This window comes from Telmatherina bonti, assembly GCF_933228915.1.
Source record: "Telmatherina bonti genome assembly, chromosome: 9".
NCBI classification, from domain to species: Eukaryota; Metazoa; Chordata; class Actinopteri; order Atheriniformes; family Telmatherinidae; genus Telmatherina; species Telmatherina bonti.
In genome coordinates, this window is record NC_136627.1 from 27,362,350 (window position 1) to 27,382,377 (window position 20,028).

The following is a 20,028-nucleotide window of genomic DNA, read 5'->3' on the forward strand; positions in this document are numbered from 1 at the left end:
TTAATGACAAAGACCCTTCTTGAATGTTTTCTGACCAGTAAAAAAAAAAAAAAAAGTACTTTTTTCCCACCAGTAGGGTGAGTATAAGCCCATTTATTGCAGAGCGGCTCTGAGCTACAGCTCACAAGCGATTCCTGCCCTCATTGGAGCTGGCAAGAAGGAAGGGGTGAGGGGTAAGTTTTGCTCATTACTGCCAACCTGTGGTCATTTGTGGAGGTAGCAATTTTGTGGTTTTGCTCACGACCTGGTGTTTGCCACCTGCTGGTAGAAAGAATCACCTCGAAATCTTACATACTCTGCCTTTAAGATTTGCTGCCATTCAGGAAAAGGTAATGGTCCTGGCATCTGCTGGTCAGTGTTTTCACCTCATCTCTATAGGTCATCGGCAAACTTAAGGATGGAGTTTGACCTGTGCCTGGTGGTGCAGTTATGAGTAGCAAGGAGTACATTGTGGGGGCTGCAAACACAGCCCTGTTGCATTCATGTTTGAAGGACTAACATGTCTGCTAATTCTTTCTGCGCCTAGAGCCTGTTGGCCAGGAAGTAAAATATCCAGCTGGAGATAAAATAGCAACCTTTGAGATGAGTTTGGAGAAAGTTATGCTGTCAAATAGCCCTCTTACATGAGTTTCCCCTGTCGAAACGGTGGAGGAGTGAACCCTGCAAGGAAATGGGGGTAAAGTTTTAGCTTGTCTATTTGACAATGAATGTTTTACATCTCAATATATGCATATGGTTTCTATTTGGACTCTATTTATACATCATTTCAACTATTTTGTTTCTTCATATTTTATTCACTTCCAATTTGATAAAGCTTTTAATTTTAGGAATTAATCAATTTAGCTATTCTTCAGTCTCGTTCCCCTGACACTACATTATAAACCAAATTAAACATTTACTTTGTCGCAAAGATATTAACACTCATTTAACAAGTAATGAAATACAGCAGACTATGATGGAACAACAGGAGGAATTTGTAGCGACCAAATTAGGAAATAAGGGGCTGCCAAGAAACTTTAGTAGAGTTTGACACCTACAACTTCTATCTTTTTAATCATTCCTAGAAAGGCAGCTTTCTGAGAAAACTTAACCTCTGCTGATACTAACATTAATAAAACCCCTGACAAAGCACCACCAGAGCTTTTTTAGCGACTCTCTTACTTAAATCAGCCATATCACCGGTGATGAATAATTACTAATAAAACTGAAGGCAGCAACTTTCTTGGATGCACAGAAATTGAGAATGGATAGTGGTGAGGTGCTTTTAAATGCAACATAACATTGGGGTCTTGATGTATTAAATACAACTGAATTAAAACAGGAAAAAAAAACAAGTTATACTAAAATTACTTTATTACAGATTATTTCTGTTCAATATCCCTCTGCCAACACAATGGTACATACAATACAAACAATATAATAAATTTGATCCTATTTTTTTTTTAAAACACTATTTAAATCCATTTTAGTACTTTACCATCTCTTATGTAGTATCTTCATAATCTCTTTGACATTCAGTAACAAGCTCCACCATCTATACATTTTAATACATGTTATGAGTTGTAGTGGTAATGTGCCAAAGAATACTGACATCTTTCCATCTTTTGCCTGTCACCCCTCTCATCTTTTTTTTCAAGCCATTTAACTTTGGTCACTAGACCAGAACCAACTTGCCTTTGTGTTACATACATTTCTTGTCATTAGCTCTACAACAATTAAAACCTGTTGAGATGAAACAGTTGCAGTGGTGATTGGGCTTGGCAACTCCGGTATGGCACAGTGTTTGACCCTAGAATAAATCACTGAATACAGAACTGAATACAGTTCTCGTTCAGTATCCCACATGCTTTCAGTCAGTAGGATAAAATCTGACAAAGTCAAAGTGAAATATTGTAAAAATGAAAAAAACATTTGATAAAGGTTTTACATCTGATAATAATATCCAAATTCTTTCAGACACATTTATGACATAAAATGAATCACACTGTAATAGAAACTTAAAAATTGGCATGTTTGAGAAGTCTGACTGACCTAACATTCAGAAGACTACGTCTTGGCTTTCGACTTATTGTAACAATCTAGTATTGCAAACAACATTCTTGTTTTTGATTGCAAATGAATAAATCAGAAAAGAATTCAACATAAACTGTGTTGTTGCAGTAGCTGGAACTTATCCACAGACATAAAAACCAGAGTATTGGCATAAAATAAAACTTGAAAGAATGCATATTTGATCAAGTCAAATTTCTTATAGGTTAAACTAAAATCTAACAGAAGTAAATGGATACCAGCATTTTTGTGTTCTTGAATATTGACAGGAATTAAATCTTAAAAAAATCAGACAGCATGCGGAACAGTTACTCTGGATGTAACCAAGATGAGGACCAAAATGTGCTCAGCAGGGGGGAACAAATTGACAAGTGGCATTTAAAGGCGATGACTCGCACAATATGAAGCATTTCGTCTGTGTACACAAAACCCAGAATATCTTAGAATGAGCTTTGTCAACACAACACCGCTTTGAGGACAAAAAGGCTGGCGAGTGACAAAGTGAATTTAATTTTTCGTTTTAGCAGATTAACGTTTTGCTTCAAAACTGAGATTCAGGAGAATACATGCCTTTATTATCTCTTCAGAATTATCTTTGAACGTTTTTTTTTTTTTTTTTTTTTTTACCAGTTAAATATTTGTTGTCAGCAAATAGAAAAATTAGCTTACATGACGAGGGAGCTAAAAAAGGCACATGTCCAGGAATATTTTATAAACACCGCAAAGGGCGCTTTTGTCAGCTGTAGTTAAATTTGGCTGTTTAACACTGTGCATTGACTCAGTTTTGCATATCTGGGTAATGTCATCTTGCAAACTTGATTCAGTCATCCTTGTAACTTGGGTTTGATGAGATGGTGTAGAATTTTTGAGTTAGCAATTCTAACATTGTTAGTGTTTTTTGTTTGAGCCACAGCATTGTTTTTAAAGGTGTTTCAGTTCAGTAGCACCAAGCCTGCTGTCATGGCCACGCTAATTACTTTAAGCTACGGCTACTCTTCAGTAAACATTTTTCAGTTTATGTTGAAATTGTAACAAAAACTGTTTGAAAACACTGCAGCTTCTTTAATATACTGAATTAAAGTTCAACATAAACACTAACAAAAGCTACCGTCTCAAAAAGACTATAAAAGTTACATTTTTGGGGAAATTGCTTTTACTCAGATATTTGATGCTAACAAACTTGGCCTCATCTCTGCTTATGGGATGATTCCTAAACATCACCGAAAAGGCAAGTTAGACTTTTGTTGCATGCGTACCAATGAAAAATTCATTCACCAGGAGCTTTGCAAAAAGAAGTCAAATGCTCATTTTAAAACATTAAGCTGTATAAAGTGCTTTGGAAAAGGCAGCAGTTACAAAAGGCACTGATAAAATAAAGAAATGAGCACTAGGTTTATTCTTCAAGGCCAGTGAGTTTTCTTGCAAATGCACATCCTCTGCAGCGGCTTCAGAGTGCATCTAAAGTTTACAGACAAAATAGTTACCGATAAGCACAAATCGTTTTCTCTCTCAATGTTTACGATACAGACTTCACTGCATATTCTGTAAATAGAAAATTCCTGCAGAAATATCTGGGAAATGAGGAGCAAAAATCCCAGGTGTTAAACATACTAATCAGAAATGGATGATGTAATTCAAAATACTAATCTGAAAACATCTAAAACTGATTTTAACTAGCTCAAAGCTGAAAAGGCACAGTGTCAGTGGTAGCCGAGGTCTGAAATGGTTAACATAGATTTGTTTTGTTCTTTGTTTTAAGTCTCGATGTATGGAATTGGGAAAATAAAACAAATGAATAAAAAGCGGAATTTAATGTATCATAATGACCATTACAGCAGGCTGGTAGAACAGCAGCAAAGCATCCACAGTTAGGTTTACTGTGTGCATAATAAAAGATGAGCATTGTGAACCAAAATAAGAGTAATGTGATTGTTTGATCCTACATTTTAGGGACATAAATAACACGTTAAAGGCTTTTTTTCTTAACAGTGTTTTATGTGCAAATTGAGAGCAATGGCTGTATATAACAAAACGCATGTAAAATAAAAAAAATCTGTAGGAGAGAATTGCAAATAAACGCAAAGGGGATCAATGTGTTGACACTTTCATTGCTTATGTAACATAAATTTAAGGATGTGTGTGTGCTGATGAACTGCCGTGAGGACGGGCTGTGCTTTTTACCAGCCCTTTTGACCTGAGCAATATTTCTTTCATCACACATCCACATCAGTCCATGGGAGAAATGGTGGGGTAGTGTCACAGAGACAACACTGTCCTGCTGGATTAGTTGTGTTCTACATCTCCACTCTAACTGACTCCAAGACAGACAGGAAGTCTATGTGTAGGAAAGATGGGACCCGTTGGACATTTGAGAGGTGACACTAGTACTCCTGCTCATACCCTGCTCACCGCGCCCTCCTGAGGGTGTCCTCCCCATTGCCTGGGGGCTGTTCTGTATACCTCCAGTGCTGCGAGAGACCATAGCCGCAGCTGACTGGTGGCCCCAAGGTTGCGGACCTCCTCCCGGCATGCTCTGGCCCCACCCTTGATGCATAGGTGCCCCTCCTGGACTTGAGTGATAGTGGTGATGGCTACCTTGGTGACTTGACCCTACACGTGAGCCACGGCTGCCCCAGTGTGGCCCTTGAGAACTTACAGATGGGTACAGTTGCTGATGGTTACTCCAAGCTCCTGGAGCTCCAGGAAAGCTATTGCTGAGACCCTCTGGGGAGATGTTTGATAGCACCATGTTGCTGAAACCCAGGCGCAGACTCTCCGAGTCAAAAGCCTCCACTTCTCGAGCTTGACGTTCCAATAGGCTTCGGGTGCGCTCTAGGCGTTCATTCTGCAAGGATTGCATCTCTTCCTCAATCTACAGAAAGAAAAAAAGGGGAAAAGTGAGAAAGTAAATGATGTTCACATGCCGCAGGTGGGTCCTCTAAGAAGCCACCATGAAAAGGAACAAATGGATTTAGGCATAGAAGGGACACTCTTTTCTACCCAATATGTCAAAAGCAGCTTGGGATTAGTCTTCTTCATTGTGTTGTTAGCTTTATATCAGATTGCGGGACAAATTCAATCAGTTGGTTGTAATCTTATTAATTAAAATGAAGCATGTTGAAGACATCAGAACAAACAATGCAGTTTAGAAACGTGTTTTTTTATTTATTTTTTTTTTATTTTAATTTTTCTATAAAACTCAAATTTAGAAAACGATTCACATGCAGTAAATCAAAATCTCCACATAGGAGTCAAGTATTGAGGGGAACCTTTTGCTCCAGCCGGGCCCGACGTAGTGACACCCTTTGTTCAAGGTCCTTCTTCTCACGGTCATGCTGGGCATCAGTCTGCATCTTGATCTTGCTCTGGTAGGCATTGAGAAGCTCCAGCTCCTGCTGAAGCTGCATTTTTAAGGCTTGGCACTGAGACTCCTGAGTCTCATCCAGACGCAGCTGAGGACAGACATAAAGACCCAAAGTGCAGAATAAATTTATTTATATGGATGGTCACGGCAAAATAGAATGCTGAATACACTAATAATTTTACATTCACACTCATTGCTTGACTCACCGCTTGAGTGGAAAGCATGTCATTGATGGTGTGTTCATACTGCTCCGCTAAAATAGCAAGTTTACGGTGCTGCTCAAGCTTCAGCCGCTTAAGGACAGCTTTGTGCTCTGACTTTGGTGTGGTCTCCAGCAGATGGTTCCTCAGTGCTTTATACTGCCTAGCCTGGATATTGCATGTGTCCTGGAACTGCTTCTTGATCTGTATCTCTTTGGACTAGGCAGAGGAAAAAAAACAATCATGAAAGGATGTGGAGAAATTGACAAATAAATTCACCCTAAACACCCTGACCATTTATTGGCTCAGATTGATCAAGTTGAACAACAAAATCCGACCACCTGACGAGGTACGTCAGTACAGTCCTGAATCTCACACAGAAACTGGACTGTAAAATCTATGAATAAGTGTTTCAGCCCAGTGTTGTGCAGTCAGGGTAGGCAGTGCGTACTCAGTGCAGAAAGAAATAAATGGAATCATTCTATTTTAATAATTAGTGATTTAGTGCTTTTCATAGCTCAATTAAAAAAAAACCCCAACAGCACCGCCTCCTGGGCAGGCTTAGAAGCTCCACAGCTCAACCTTGCATTGTCGAGGCCACACCCCCCATTAAAGGGATGGTCCTGCACTGCCTTCCTCGCATGTCATTGCAATGATGTGTATTCACGCATGCATAGTCCGTTTCCCCATATAAAACCATATACGTAAAAAGGAAGATTGCCAGCTGTATTTTTACGTTACAGCGCTATGCTGATGGTCTACCTACGTTCAGAGAGAATTTGTGAACTGATTCTCAAAGTTGGTTGACCTTTTCACTGGAGGGATGACCACTTTGTTTGTTTTTTTTTTGTTTTTTTTAACATCTCTCTTTTGAGGACAAATGTCAACATATGCTACTGGTTGTTATAACATACATGGTTAAATAACCTGGGGACTGCTACTGAATAACATAGCGAGCTTTGCAGGTTTTTTTAACAGTGTCTTACGACATTGATTGCATTAGATGAAGTAGGCGCTTTCCTGCCTGCACATTTAAATGATCATTTTGTGTCCGGCACAGTTTGCAACCGCCTGTCTACCTAAACCTAGACTTTAAGGAACGTGCCTGTTTCAGTCAGTCTCGACAAAAACAAAAATTAAGAATGTGTCTTTCAGGGGGTAAAATTCTCACACAAGAACAACAGTTTTACTGAAAAATATACAACTAATGTAAATGTATATAAATACTAAAAAAAAATCTCTACAAACCTTGAGGCTCTTGGGTTGTTGGCGAACCTCCATGACATGCTTGCGTCTTAGTTCCCTCTCCCTCCTCTTGTTGTAATCCTGCTGATTGGTGAGCTCAGTCTGGTGCTGCAGGCGAATCAGCTCGGCCCTCGTCTTCTGGATAATGCCGAGCTGACGAAACTCCAGTTCCTGCTTGGACTCATGGTGCCGCAGAAGCATGGCGTGTTCCAAGTCCTTCTGTGTCTGACGCTTGTTTAACTCCTGATGACAAGCATGAGAAGAGATCAAAAACAGAAAAAATGAAGAAACCAAAGCGTGATGATAAGCCTTGCTGACCTCTCTCACAAGGTCCCGTTCAATATGGTGGCGAGCCATCAATATCCTCCTTTTGAACCTGCGGCATTCCAGTTCCAGATACTGCCTTTGTCTACGTTGTAAGTTGGCCTCCTCCTCGGCTTGGTAGTGTTGTAAGGCTTCCTTCTGCTTAGACAACCACTCCTGCTTTTCTTTTTTGGGTGTTGACTGGTTATCATTCAGCTTCTAAAGTTAAAAAAATAAATAAATAAAAAAGGACTGCATTAGTGGTAGAAGTAACTTTTTGGTTTTCGATTGATAAGTCAAGTAAACTGATGGATGCATTTATGAAATTAGAAATAATCTTTCCACCTCTTTCAGCTGCTCTTTGCGAACTTTGTATTCCCGTTTCTGGGATTCCATGAAGCTGCTAAGCTCTTTCTTCTGCTGACTCTGGATATGCTGCTGGAACTTCTTTTCATCATTGCTGAAGGTTTTTGCCTGATGAACAAATGCACGACATTATCACTTTGATCAACATAAAGTAACAGTCAATGCAGTGGTACCTTATCGGCTGCATTTCTACCACAAATATCCTAAACTTTTAATCACAGGGAGTGGGAACACAGAGGTTTATACTGGTGGCTGTCAGCATTTCTACCACAGTCTTAAGACCAGCAATGATTAGGTAAATTACTCTGAAGACATAAAAAAAAAAAATGCAACCACTGTTTTAACACACCTTGTTAGGTTACAATCCAGCAGGTAGCCATAATGAGGTTATATAAAATATAGATGTCATCATATAAAAACACTGCATGTGAACTGATGCAATGATTTAAATTTGTGTGATTGAGTCCGATTTCTCCTCAATAAACTTTGTAAACAGAACCCTATTAGAGTTTAGTAACCAGCAGTTACTAATCAGCATCCTTGACATGTAAGGGGCCTTTTAAGTGAAGGTGTTCATTTGTATTCTACTCTGTCCCTGCAGATTTAAAGATTTTGGTAATTTAAATGAGGTATAGTAGGTATATACTGTAAATTTTTCCCCCCAACACAGAAAAAGCAGTCTTGCAAAACCTTAAAAGTACACATGCTTCTGAAATTATGTTACATATTGGTCCGGTGCCGATCGGCTGAAAGTTAACTTGAGTCGGGAGAGGACTATAATGTATTTCATATGTTCATGACAGAACAGCGAAATTATGATGGGAAAGAAGCACAGGTAAAAAGCTCAGATAACAGCTCCACTGGAAAAACTTCATGATCTCAACCTTTGTTTCACTCCATCATAAAGCAGAAGTTTGCTCTCTTTGACTTCCATCTTTTTCACAACAGATCAAAAGCTGAAGGAGCAACAATAGTACCAACAGAAGCAAGAGCAGCTCATAGGTAGAACTGCACCCAAAGTGGCAGCAAAAAAATAAAATAAAATAAAAAAATAAAATAAAATAAAAAGGCGTTTTGCTGAAATATATTTACACATGAGAGCAGTGGCATCTGCTTTAGGAAGGAACATTTGGCCCCTGTTTGCATTTCTAAATGATCAGAAAGATTTTGAGGAAAATGACCTGTAGGCAGCTATAACATGCTGACTGCATGGCTTCAGGTGCTTAAATGGATGTTAAAACTTGACTTTGCAGTGCAATTTGGTGTTCATAATTTTATGGAAAACATTTTGACTGGAAGTAGTTATATTTGAACACATTACGTCTCCCATGGCTGTAGCCATTCTACCGTTATCCAGCACAGTATCCAGGAGTTCTGGTTCTGTATATCCTGAATACAACAGCAGGTTCTAATACCACATCTAAATATGAAAAATACTCCTATAGATATCTGGCCCTGGAAAGTGAAATTAATGGTTGAAGCTACTTTACAAATGAATCATCTCTAGTATAAAGTTTGAACTTTAGTAGCTTAGATACGCCTTTCTTTTCTGTCTCTCTTTTTCCTCCTTTCATTTCCTCTTTTTTTTTCCTCTTTCCCTGCCAGGTCCAGCTCGGCCATATCAAGGCTGACAATGATTGCAAAATGATAAAAGGAAAAAAAATAAATAAATAAAATAAAATAATTATCATAATAAAAATATTCAGATTATCAAGGGCAGCTATATACATGAGATGTCTCCCTTGACAGAGCAAATCTGTCTGGCAAACAATGGCACGCAGATTGCTGTTCTGTATGCTGAGATGTTGGACAGGACAGGTTAAAAAAAGGAAAGAAAAAATAAATAAATAAATACATAAATAAAGGGTGAAGTTTGACTACAATTGCTAAGACCTTTCCTTTTACTAACATATGAATATTCACAAGCACTAAGCACAAAAAGCGAAGACAAAACTTCTTACTGAAAAAAAGTAATCATTCAATATAAATGTAGACCTCTGTAAAGATCCTGTTTTCTGATTCTTATAACCACAATCTGACTCCTGTCACCAGCAAATAGAAAAACTAAAAAAAAAAAAAAATCACAACATTCTTAATATAGAACTGACAGCAAAGCTTCAATACCCAAATATAAAAAATATGCCCTCATTTAAAACCCTTGAAGTCTCCTAATTTCTTGTGTGAGGTTAAGAGAACACATAAATGTTTTGTTTTGAAATCATACATCTTTCTCCATGGATGCCTGGTGTTTCTTGACCAGCTTCTCCAACTCCTGGACAAAGCTATTCCTCTGATTCTCCAGTTCTTTGTCCAGTCGCAGCCTGTGCTCATCCATTTCGGTCTTCAGCTTGTTTTCAAGTGCCATCAGCTGTTTCTGATGCTGGCGCCTCATGCGCTTGTAGCCCAGAATCTGCTCTCTTAACTCTGAATCCTGCTCGTGCTCCTTAATCTGGCGAGTGAGCTGTTAAACAGAAGACATAGCTTTTCTTGATATTGGATTAAAGCAACAACTTTAACACAATATATAGACTATGTAATATTTAAACAACCAATATCTTGCATATCATGACCAAAGGGCTTCCCCCCCGCCTGCCCCAAAGATCTTTGCATTGCGTTACTTAAATGAAGAAAAACTTGAATCATGAGGACAATTTGCAATTAGAGGTCTGCGTATTTACAGTTCATGGAGGTACAACATGCAGTTATTTTAGCCATAAATGTTTTGATGTACAAATAGAATAACACGATTGTTACCACTGAAGCTGTGCGTATCGTAGCAAAATGTTCACGGTTTCGCCTCGGCCGTGGCGTTTGTGCAGGAGGAGACTGTGCCTCTGTTGGTCGGTTATGAGGCTCTGGTACTTCGTTACGCATCTCTTGCTCCTAAGAGGTTAAAACAGAAGCAACGATTAACACTTTCAACCCAACATAAGACACAAGAATCAGAAGAAACACATGCCGGTTCTGCTTTTATATTTCACAGCAGTAACAGTGACAATAAAAGTTCACCAAAGTATAGATATTTAAAAGTATATTATATTTTTAAAAAAAGGCTTCACTGCATACTGGAGCCTTAACCTCTTACAGGTTTCAGATGTATAACAGAGCTGTTGGACATCACTGTGTGGTCTCCATCCATTTCCACCTCGCTCTTGTCATCGCCGGCATCTGTTAGACTGTTGACGGAGCTGCTCTGAGAACTGGCACTGATTGACATACTGGGGATGGACTGGTTGCTTCCCACACTGTTCACTGTGCCTGTCCTACCCACAATGTGTTCTGACTCCTACAGATATAACACACCGCAGACAGTCACAAGGTTAAAACATTACTCATACAGACCATAAAATGACAGAAAACCTAATGCAGATGAGCCAAAAATTGTTGCAGATTTACATGACAAACCTCCTCTTCATCTTGCGCCTCAGTTGTGGGGCCATTGTGGGCTTCCTGAAACAAGATCTTCTTCATTTTACGATACTGCAGATTATCTAGCTCCCGCACTGCGTCTTTAGTTCGATTTATCAGGTCTATTAGAACCGATTCTGGCCGCTCTCGCTGGACAAATGCGTGCTAGGAGGAAGGACACAGAAAACCTGCTCAGCATTTATATTGTTAACACCAATTTAATTATGGTCAGTTCTAAAATTAGTTTGGTTCCTACCTTTACAAGCTCCTCAGAATTCGGCCTGTCTTGGGGAATTTTCTGAAGACAAGAATCTACAAAGTTTCGGAAATAATCCGTCCTAAAGTTGTGTAATGAAATGTGGACATGGTTCAGAATGTGGTTATTCAATCACAGGAATTAAAAACGATTCATTTGCCCTTTCAATCTTGACTTACCACTCGCTTGATTGCAGCGTGGGGCTTTCATTCTGTGCTATATGGTATAAGGCACTCATTGCATTCATGTTGAACAGTGGAGGCTTCCTCTCAGCTACAGACCAAAGACATTGCAATGAAGCAAGACGTGATGCCAGTTAGAAATTTAGATATTAAAAAATTAGACTGGAATGATGAAATGAGGAACATTAGTGAGTTTTAGATGAGAATTAAGTCAATAACAAAGTACCTAATTCAACGCAGGTTATCCCCAATGACCAAATGTCCACCTTTCCATCATATTGACCCTCATCCATAGCTAAAATTACTTCTGGAGCCATCCTGAGGATAGAAACACACACAGACACACACAACAAACAAAACAGAAGTATGTAAATAATGATGCATTGAAAAAACAAAATAAAATGACTCTTTGATAATTTTTTATAGTATACCAATATGGGGTTCCAACGAAGGAGTTAGCAGGACAGGCAATAGATGCAGAGCCAAAGTCTGCTAGTTTTACCTGACCTGGCTCAGTCAGGAGGATATTTCCTGCCTTTATGTCTCTGTTGAACATAAAGAACAAAATATTCAAACTTCCTACAGAACACAAAAAGCCTGAGGGTGTAATACCTTGAAAAACTTAAAACAGTTACAACACTCACCGATGAATCAAGTTGTGAGAGTGAAGATAAGCCAAACCTTGAAGAGCACCATGGGTAATTGCTGCTATTTCAACCTCTTGAAGAGGTTTCTTGTGAACTGGAGAGAATGCATCATCGCTTGAGTAAAGGGAGATGAACTTCTAGTCATGCTGCATCATGCACTGAATTCCAAAACATTAAACTCACCTTCTAACAGATCTGAAGCTGAGCCCAGACAATACTCCATTACCAGCTGCAATCCACACAGTAAAGCTCAATAAATTTGCGTTACACATTATTACAGATTTTTTTCTTTATAAAGTCAAATCTTTACCCAAGCAGTGTGCTCTCGCAGGTAACATCCTTTGTACTCAATGGTATTTGGGTGTTTTATTGTCTGCAGAAATTTCACCTCCTTGATTATGTCTTGCCATTTCTGTGAAAACAGTAAAAGTCATAAGACTACAGGAGCAAAATGTTGGTTTTAAGATCACTTTAAGTTACTCACAAGTGCCATGCTTTCATCCAGACTTTAAATACACAGTTTTTTCCCCACCAATTGTTGAACACATCATTCTCAACAATAACAAGAATTTAAAATATTTTGCCTCTACAGATGGCTCTGGTGTCCAGCTGCTACTGCCTTACTGAAATAACTGTACAAATATCCGTTTATGTTGGAATCAAAACCAAACCATCTGGTACTAGAGATAATATTGTTGATGAGCCTTCAATACATTACGCTGTCATTGCGAAATCTGAAGAAAGGCAAAGTAAAACAAGTTAGAAACTGTGTACATGTTATCTAGAACTGGTTTTTCTACCAGGCATGGTAGAAAAAGCTTTGATCAGACATGTGAACAAAATCTAAAGTCTCTTTGAATGCGCTCCTTTCTAAAGATGGGAGAATCTTGCACAGGTTAGGCTTACAATAATTAGTGCGAGACCCAGTTAATCAAGGGTTTATGGTGCATTTCCCAAACAGAAGTCATTCCTCACTAAAAAGGCACATGACAGCCAACAGGAGTTTACCCAAAGGACACATGAACAACTCTCAGAGCATGACAGCTTCATTCTTCAGATCTAATGACACAAAGATGAAGCCATCTATTATTTTAAAGTGGAACTATTATGTGCCTTTCAGGCTAATTTATTTTTATTTCTGAGACCAGAAGGGCTGGGATCGATCGAGTTATTGTCACAAATCGCTTTATTTACTTCAGACCGACCCTCTCCGTAGGCTGTCAGATCAGCCTGTGGGCAAAACGAGTGGATTGAGACTCTTTCGCATTAAGCCCCACCTCCCGCCACTGCACTACAGCGGGAGCGCGCACCACAACTGCTTTCGCCGTCATTGTAACTTCTCATTAACAGAAGGATTAGGCTAATATGAACTCAAAAAAAAAACAAAAAAAAAAACAATGTCAACACATAGCATACAGCCGTACATGTTGGAACCTGAATTAGACCCTTTATACCACGTTTTCCACCCGCCTGATGTATTTGTACATGCCCTTGTTAACCAGCAGAAGGTAACCAATCACCGAACCTTATCCCCCGGGACGTCACAAGGATTTCCAAGTAGAAAAAACTCTCTAAAACCACGCGTTTTCCGTTGCCATGGAAACCGAAGGAGAGCGTGCTGGAACTCAAACTCAAACATGCATTTAGGTGATAAAAAACAGTGCCGTTCACATGTCTGATGAGGTTTCTAGACTGTAACATTGTAGAAAGCTCAGAAAACTCAAAATACCATAATAGGACCCCTTTAAACACCAAACATAAGAGTGAAACCTAAAGTGAACGAAGTCTTGCTGATACCATCATTGTTGTCAAAAATCACAATGATAAAATCATTCTGAGCGGGATGTTTTCCTGCATCAAACATTGAGAGACTTGCCAGGATGAAGTGGAAAAAAGAATGCAGAAAATGTGGAGAAAACGTCACTAAGAGCTCAACATCTCAAGCAGAAAAACACAATGTATAATAGTCGAACAGGAACAGCTTCAGGAAGCTATGCGAAAGTTTGCAAAAATGAATGGCATTGCCATCACACCTGGTTGGACTTTCATCCAAACAGAACACACGTTATTCCCAAAAGACAGGTGATTCAAGTTTATGGGCCAATTCCCGAGAAAAATTCATACCTTGTCATTATTGCCCGTGTAATTTTGACAAAGCTATTACTAAATAAATAAATAAATAAATGAGAAAAAAAATCTGTTTAATTTTAAATCAGGTGAAAAAGAAAATAAGCAAACAAACCTCAGTGGACTGCTTCCCACTGTAAGACATCTTCTTAATGGCCACCACATCATTGGTCTGCACATCCTGTGCCTGAAATAGAAGCACATTATGTCATCTTCATTCACTAATTGAAACATAATTTCAGATATAATTTGCTGACTTACTGTGAATAAACAGCAAAAAATGCCCATTTAGTTTTGTTTTTTTTTGTTTGTTTTTCTTTCTAGATTATGACATATCCATGATTATTCATTTTATTTGGTTGAAAAGGTGTATTTATTTCATATTTGTTAAAAAGCATTAAAACATTTTGTATGCCTACTCTGTCATTTCACTGTAGTTTCTGAGCCAATACAGCACAATAGGACAACAACTTGCTGTAGTGTTACTAGATTATACTTCAAACTGCTTTAGTTTATTACCAAAGTCTTATAACCCATTTTATCTATTAAGCCACCAGAAGCACAAAATCTAAAAGCATTTTATAATTTTAAAACTATATTTTTTCAGAATATCTTGGACATACTTTTTTTTTTTTTTAAATCTTCCAAATGTTTATAAAAGACCAAGATGCCTCTGTGTTTCATGCATTTGTTTAAATACTAAAACAAAATAAATGGATTAGTCGATGCCATCCCAGTACTACAAAGCCACATTAGACCCAACAGACTAAAACACATTGATAAATTACATTCAGCTGGTAATTTATGATAGTACTTTAGCATTTTAGAGCGTTTGGGATTTCTTGTACCACTTGTTACTCAAACAGGAAATTCAACTAAACTCTACAACTGACTTTAACTGATCAATGCCTCTTTATCAGACATTTTATTTCTATTTTAGCCTCTAGTCTGAAAGGCCGACAGACTTCTGTATGTGCCAACAAGGTTGCATCAGTAAAGATAAAGACGATCTACAATCTCTGACCAGCCTCCTCAAGAAAAGTTCTGAGGTAACACATAACAAGGTTTTAAGATGATACCAGTCGCTTGTCTAGTGTAATACTCACAAAATATACAGCACCAAAGCTGCCATGTCCAATTTCACGCAGATCTGAGAAGAGCTTTTCAGGATCCTCCTTGAAGAACAGTTCAGCAATCTCGGGGTCCTTGAGGTTCCCCGCCCGATTGCTGTTGGGCATAATGGGGAGTTGGGGGCAATGCCGCTGACGCCAGGAACTATCTGGGTCTGCGACAGCGACCTGAAAGCTTCCACTGTTGGCTCATCTGAAGGATAGTAATTTCATGTGTTCAGAGCTGAAAAAAAAAACAAAACAAAAAAACCAAGAGAAAGGTTGAAGCATAAAACAGCAATTCAAATATCTGTTTGCCCCTTTAATAACAGTTTTTTTTCCTTTTTTTTTTTTTAACTAAATGGATCAGTCGTGATGTACAATTAACTTCCACATAAAGGTAAGATCTTTTTACTAGAGACTGTGGCTACTTAGCGTAAGATAACTACTTTGCTGATAATGTTAATGGAAGAATATTAAAATGTTATATTCATGGAGAAATTCTTTTAATGGTGTAAAACACGTCAGCAGTAGTGCAAAACAGGTTACGAGTAATCTATGCAAAACATCAACTGGACCATGACATCAGGTGCAAAAGAGGTGAAAGACCAGTCAGAAACCTAGAGCCTGTTGCCATAGTTACAGCAACTTCAATAGTGTAACCAACTGGCTATCTCCTGACCATCTTACATCTAAAGATACAAAAACATGAAGTGTCTGATAACTGAGTTGTTCTTAGTTTAAACAAAGTAACAGATGTGAAACCAACCTAATTTACTGCGTGGAGCAGGGATCCTCAATCCAGGTCCATGAGGACCGGTGTCCTGCTGCTTTTCCGTCCCAGCTGCAACACACCTGATTCAAATCCATGTGTGTTTAGCAGACGTATGCAGAGCTCGTCTGAGTCTGGTGTTTTCCAGAAGGGACACTTGGAAAACCTGCAGGACACTGGGCCTTGAGGACCACGGCTGAGGATCCCTGGAGGATACCCCAACTGTAATAAAAGCCCTCACATGACAGGATACCTACTTAAACCTGGGAGTACTTGGTTAACACATTCTCATATAAAAAACCTTATAATCTTCCCATTAGTTGGGTGATGAATTATTAAATTAGTACCTTAAAACATATCCACAACTATAAATAGTGGCTCATAAATATGTCTTTTTCTGAGTTTATTTTCCACAGCTTTTGTAACAACAATTGCTTATCATCCATATATATGGATAATTTGTTTGTGTTGCTCCCCAAGTGGAAAATGATAGGTGAACAGCATCCTATTTCTGTAAAATGTGTGTTTTGAGTAAAACTCAAAGGAAACAAAACCATACTGGAAACTGTAAAAATAGTATCACCACAGTATGATGATATTTGTATTAACTGTAAAAATGGGAACTGGTAATGACTGAAAATGTTTTATATTTTTCCTTTTAAAGAGAGTTCATTTAAACTTTAAAATGACATAAATAAAAAGATCATTTCATAAACCCCCACACCATTGTTAAGCTTAAAGTTTTCATAATAAAAATGTTGTAATTACATCCTTCCCGATGTGGACTGTAAAAGATCACTGAGGAAAATTTACTGAGTCCATGTGGCTCAGATGATCAGTTGCAAACAGATGCAGAGCTGATGCTAGAGTCACAAGACTTCTTTCCCAGCCTGAGAGAAACAGCCCCTAGTTCAAGCAGACATCTTTTGTCTCACAACAACACTGAACAACCCACTATTCTACACAGATGCAGCCACAGCCCTGAAATAAAGGCTCATTACCATGTGAAACTGTGCCTCTTTACTGCCATTGTTCTTTACAGTACTGTTGGCACTCAGTGAGATAAGTTGTTTTTTTTTCATGATGATTTTCAGCCATGGACAAGTGAAGTGTAAGAGAGTGATGATAATTGATACTTTCATAAAAACACACCAGCACTCAACTGACACAAATGTATAAGTATGTAGCAGGACAGGACAACAAAGCTGGAGGCTGGAATTCATAATGTATGCCCTCACTGTGCTGCATTTCTCAGCATTTCCTGTCCGCACAGCTAAAGGGACACAGGGACGGGCCCTGGTGAGCCATCTGACAAGGGATTGTCCTACTTCCTTAACACAACAGCAGAACAAGGATAATAAAATTTGGATAGTAATTAAAGAAACTATCAAAGGGGAGATTTGTCAAGCAAAACACTACTTTTTCATAAGAATTTTAAACGATCAGCTGACTTGTATATTTTAACCCAGCTTCTTGAAAAAACACAAATTAAATGTTCAACTTTAAGCGTTTTGCCTTAAATATTTCACACCTAGCAAATAAATTACTTTTACTAACATAAAGATGTCATAGCTTTACAGAAATGAGAAAAAAAATTTTTTTTTCATAGATCTGGTCAAGTGAAGTGATTTCCTTGAAGGCCTGGAAAACAACAACAACAAATAACTCCACTTTCACTGATTAAATGTGATTGCAGCTGGGTTTGGGTAGGTCTGCTTGCAAATACAGCGTTGTTATTGCTCTGCAAAAAAACTTTAAATGTTCAGTGTAAAGTCTTACCACTTTCACGTGTCAGCTGGGAAAGTTGTTTTTTTTTTTTTTTAATTAAGTCATTGTTCAAATGTGAGGAATGTGCTCAGAGGTTTAATGGGATCCCAGCTAGCCAGCGTTAAATGTGGTGTTAGCTACACGCCAAACTTAACGCTAGCCAAGTTACGTTTGATATGATTAAACAATCCGAGACAGATTTACGTTATGTTTGCGAAGAAAATAGTTTTCTAACTACTTGAATAGCGGAAACTAAGTGACAGTACAGTGTCATTTAACAGAAACTTTTAAATTCGTGAAGTAATTTGTGTGATGTTTGCTAAGTTAGCCTAGCCACCTAGCCGAAACTCACCCTCCTCTGACAGGCCAGCGTTCAGACTGTGGAGACTGTCGTATAATTCAAGACACTTTAGGATTATAAAGAATGCTTCCCGTTTCATACCCAGGGCGACAACTTCGTTAGCTAAATCCTTGTGGTTTCTTCAGGCTGTCAGTCCATTATACTAGGCACATAAGTGAATATTTAAAGGTTAAAATCTCCACCCTTGAAGTAACTAAGGTTGCCAGAGTATTCAGATTCCACTCCCAGGCAGGTCCCAAAGATGGCTGCCGAGCGCTTCACTGTCGCCTCCCTTCGTGAAAATACGCTGGGAAAAATGTGAGGGAAGTTCAAACACTCCCAAAACAGTCATAAAGAAAGCGTATAAGTATCCGCAATGTCGTTGGGTGCACTGGGTACTTAATCTAGCTATAGACATTTAAATTGTGAAGTTATGTGTGTAGCTAACTCTGCCTGACTGTCCCGTCTTCCTTCGACATGTTGGAAACAGCAGCTCCGCGCCCTGACAGTGTTGTAATAAACTTTGTCTGATCAACACTCCTATGATGACTTGACTTGTATTGTTTTACAAAGCACATAATGCACTCTTGCAAAACTTTAGAATTATTGGATTATGCCAAAGGGGAAAAATGTTTTTTTTTTTTTTTTCCTATATCCGTTTTCTTATTGTAAAAATTAAATAACAGTATGGATTATTCATTTTTCTGACTGAAGGCTGTTTTATCAACATTATAGAGTGTGAATATACTGATATTGACAATTATCATGATTTTAAAAGAATTAATTATTCATATTGTGTTGGTAAATTACATTTAATAATTTAATCTCAGCTGATAATGGATTTTTTTTTTAAGTTCCACATCCTTGAATGCAAATTCATTGCCAAAATATGAAGGGAAATTCTAATACAGTGACAGGCATTATGGCAGTAGATTAACTCACAACTGACAAAACTTTTCAGACGAGGAAAACATGCTCACACTGATACTGTATATTGTAAATAAATAAATAAATAAATAAATGAAGGGTTTACTGAAAACATGCTGGTATAAACATCAAGACATCCAAAGCATTGTTCCAACTATTAAATATTTTCACTTTAATTTTTCAAAGATGTCATGATCTGTGATATTTAGCAATGTAAATGTAATTGTGCATTATTTTAAAACCAAAGTAGGTGTTATGAATTTATTTTTGGTAGTATTATTTGGTAATTATAAGTGTTTAAATAAATCCCTCATTAAAATAAAAAACACTTGTTATATGCATACAGTATAATATACAAATTATAAAAAATTATTCCCACTGGGGTTAATAAAGTATATTTCATTCATTCATTCATTTTATATATGTATAAGAAAGGCCCTGACACAATGGCATTGTAATAGATAAATAAACAGTTATTGGTTATTTTAACTATACTTATGTGTAAGGTGCTTTTGTATTTTGCATTTTTAAACTTCAGATTTAGATTTACATGATTTTTGCAATATTTGAAAACAATGTACATTTACCTTCCGTAAACAGATTTTTCAGTGAATACTGAGAGACATACTTATGAGGATAACACTCTTTGCAACACTCTAGAGTCTTGGTATTTACCAGTATAAATGCAACTAGTGTAATACCGGCTTCTGAACTCCAACAAAACAAAGTATTATGTGTTTTGCCCACATGGGTTTGCCATTGGGCTTTCCAGCAGGCTTGTTATTGAGAGGTCAAACAGAGGATTTTGAGGCCTTGAACTGTATTTCTCTCAAAGATTTAAACCAGCAACACTGCAAGCTTCTCAAACAAATAGCCATGACAGATCAACAACAGGAGAATTCTTGAAAACTTACCCTTATGGGCAGTCTGTGAACTAAGCTGCACAACAATATATCCTGGCTCTCT

General features: G+C 38.0%; 1 protein-coding gene across 2 annotated transcripts; it reads right to left on the bottom strand.

The window, feature by feature from the left end:
• Positions 1 to 1,330: 1,330 nt before the first annotated feature.
• taok1a (TAO kinase 1a) lies at positions 1,331 to 18,505 on the bottom strand. 2 transcript variants are annotated; one of them, XM_079246328.1, is made up of 20 exons: positions 18,238 to 18,505; positions 15,254 to 15,500; positions 14,263 to 14,334; positions 12,331 to 12,432; positions 12,204 to 12,249; positions 12,018 to 12,114; positions 11,805 to 11,918; positions 11,600 to 11,691; positions 11,371 to 11,464; positions 11,192 to 11,273; positions 10,933 to 11,100; positions 10,613 to 10,813; positions 10,282 to 10,410; positions 9,752 to 9,988; positions 7,507 to 7,635; positions 7,177 to 7,380; positions 6,862 to 7,101; positions 5,620 to 5,832; positions 5,319 to 5,501; positions 1,331 to 4,921 (listed from the first exon to the last, which is right to left on the bottom strand). In XM_079246328.1, the coding sequence occupies exons 2-20, from the start codon at positions 15,383 to 15,385 to the stop codon at positions 4,385 to 4,387; spliced, it is 3,072 nt and encodes a 1,023-aa protein (XP_079102454.1). In that variant the 5' UTR covers positions 15,386 to 15,500; positions 18,238 to 18,505; the 3' UTR covers positions 1,331 to 4,384. The 2 variants fall into 2 exon arrangements, with proteins under 2 accessions (XP_079102454.1, XP_079102453.1); XM_079246327.1 differs by having other exon boundaries at positions 18,148 to 18,505.
• Between the last annotated feature and the right edge of the window lie 1,523 nt (positions 18,506 to 20,028).

Coding starts and splice junctions, on each gene's coding strand:
- taok1a (XM_079246328.1), bottom strand. CDS start 15,385: ATGCCCAACAGCAATCGGGCGGGGAACCTCAAGGACCCCGAGATTGCT. Junction 10,814..10,932: donor AGGCGCAAGATGAAGAGGAG/GTTTGTCATGTA, acceptor TTATATCTGTAG/GAGTCAGAACACATTGTGGG. Junction 9,989..10,281: donor CGATACGCACAGCTTCAGTG/GTAACAATCGTG, acceptor TCTGTTTAACAG/CTCACTCGCCAGATTAAGGA.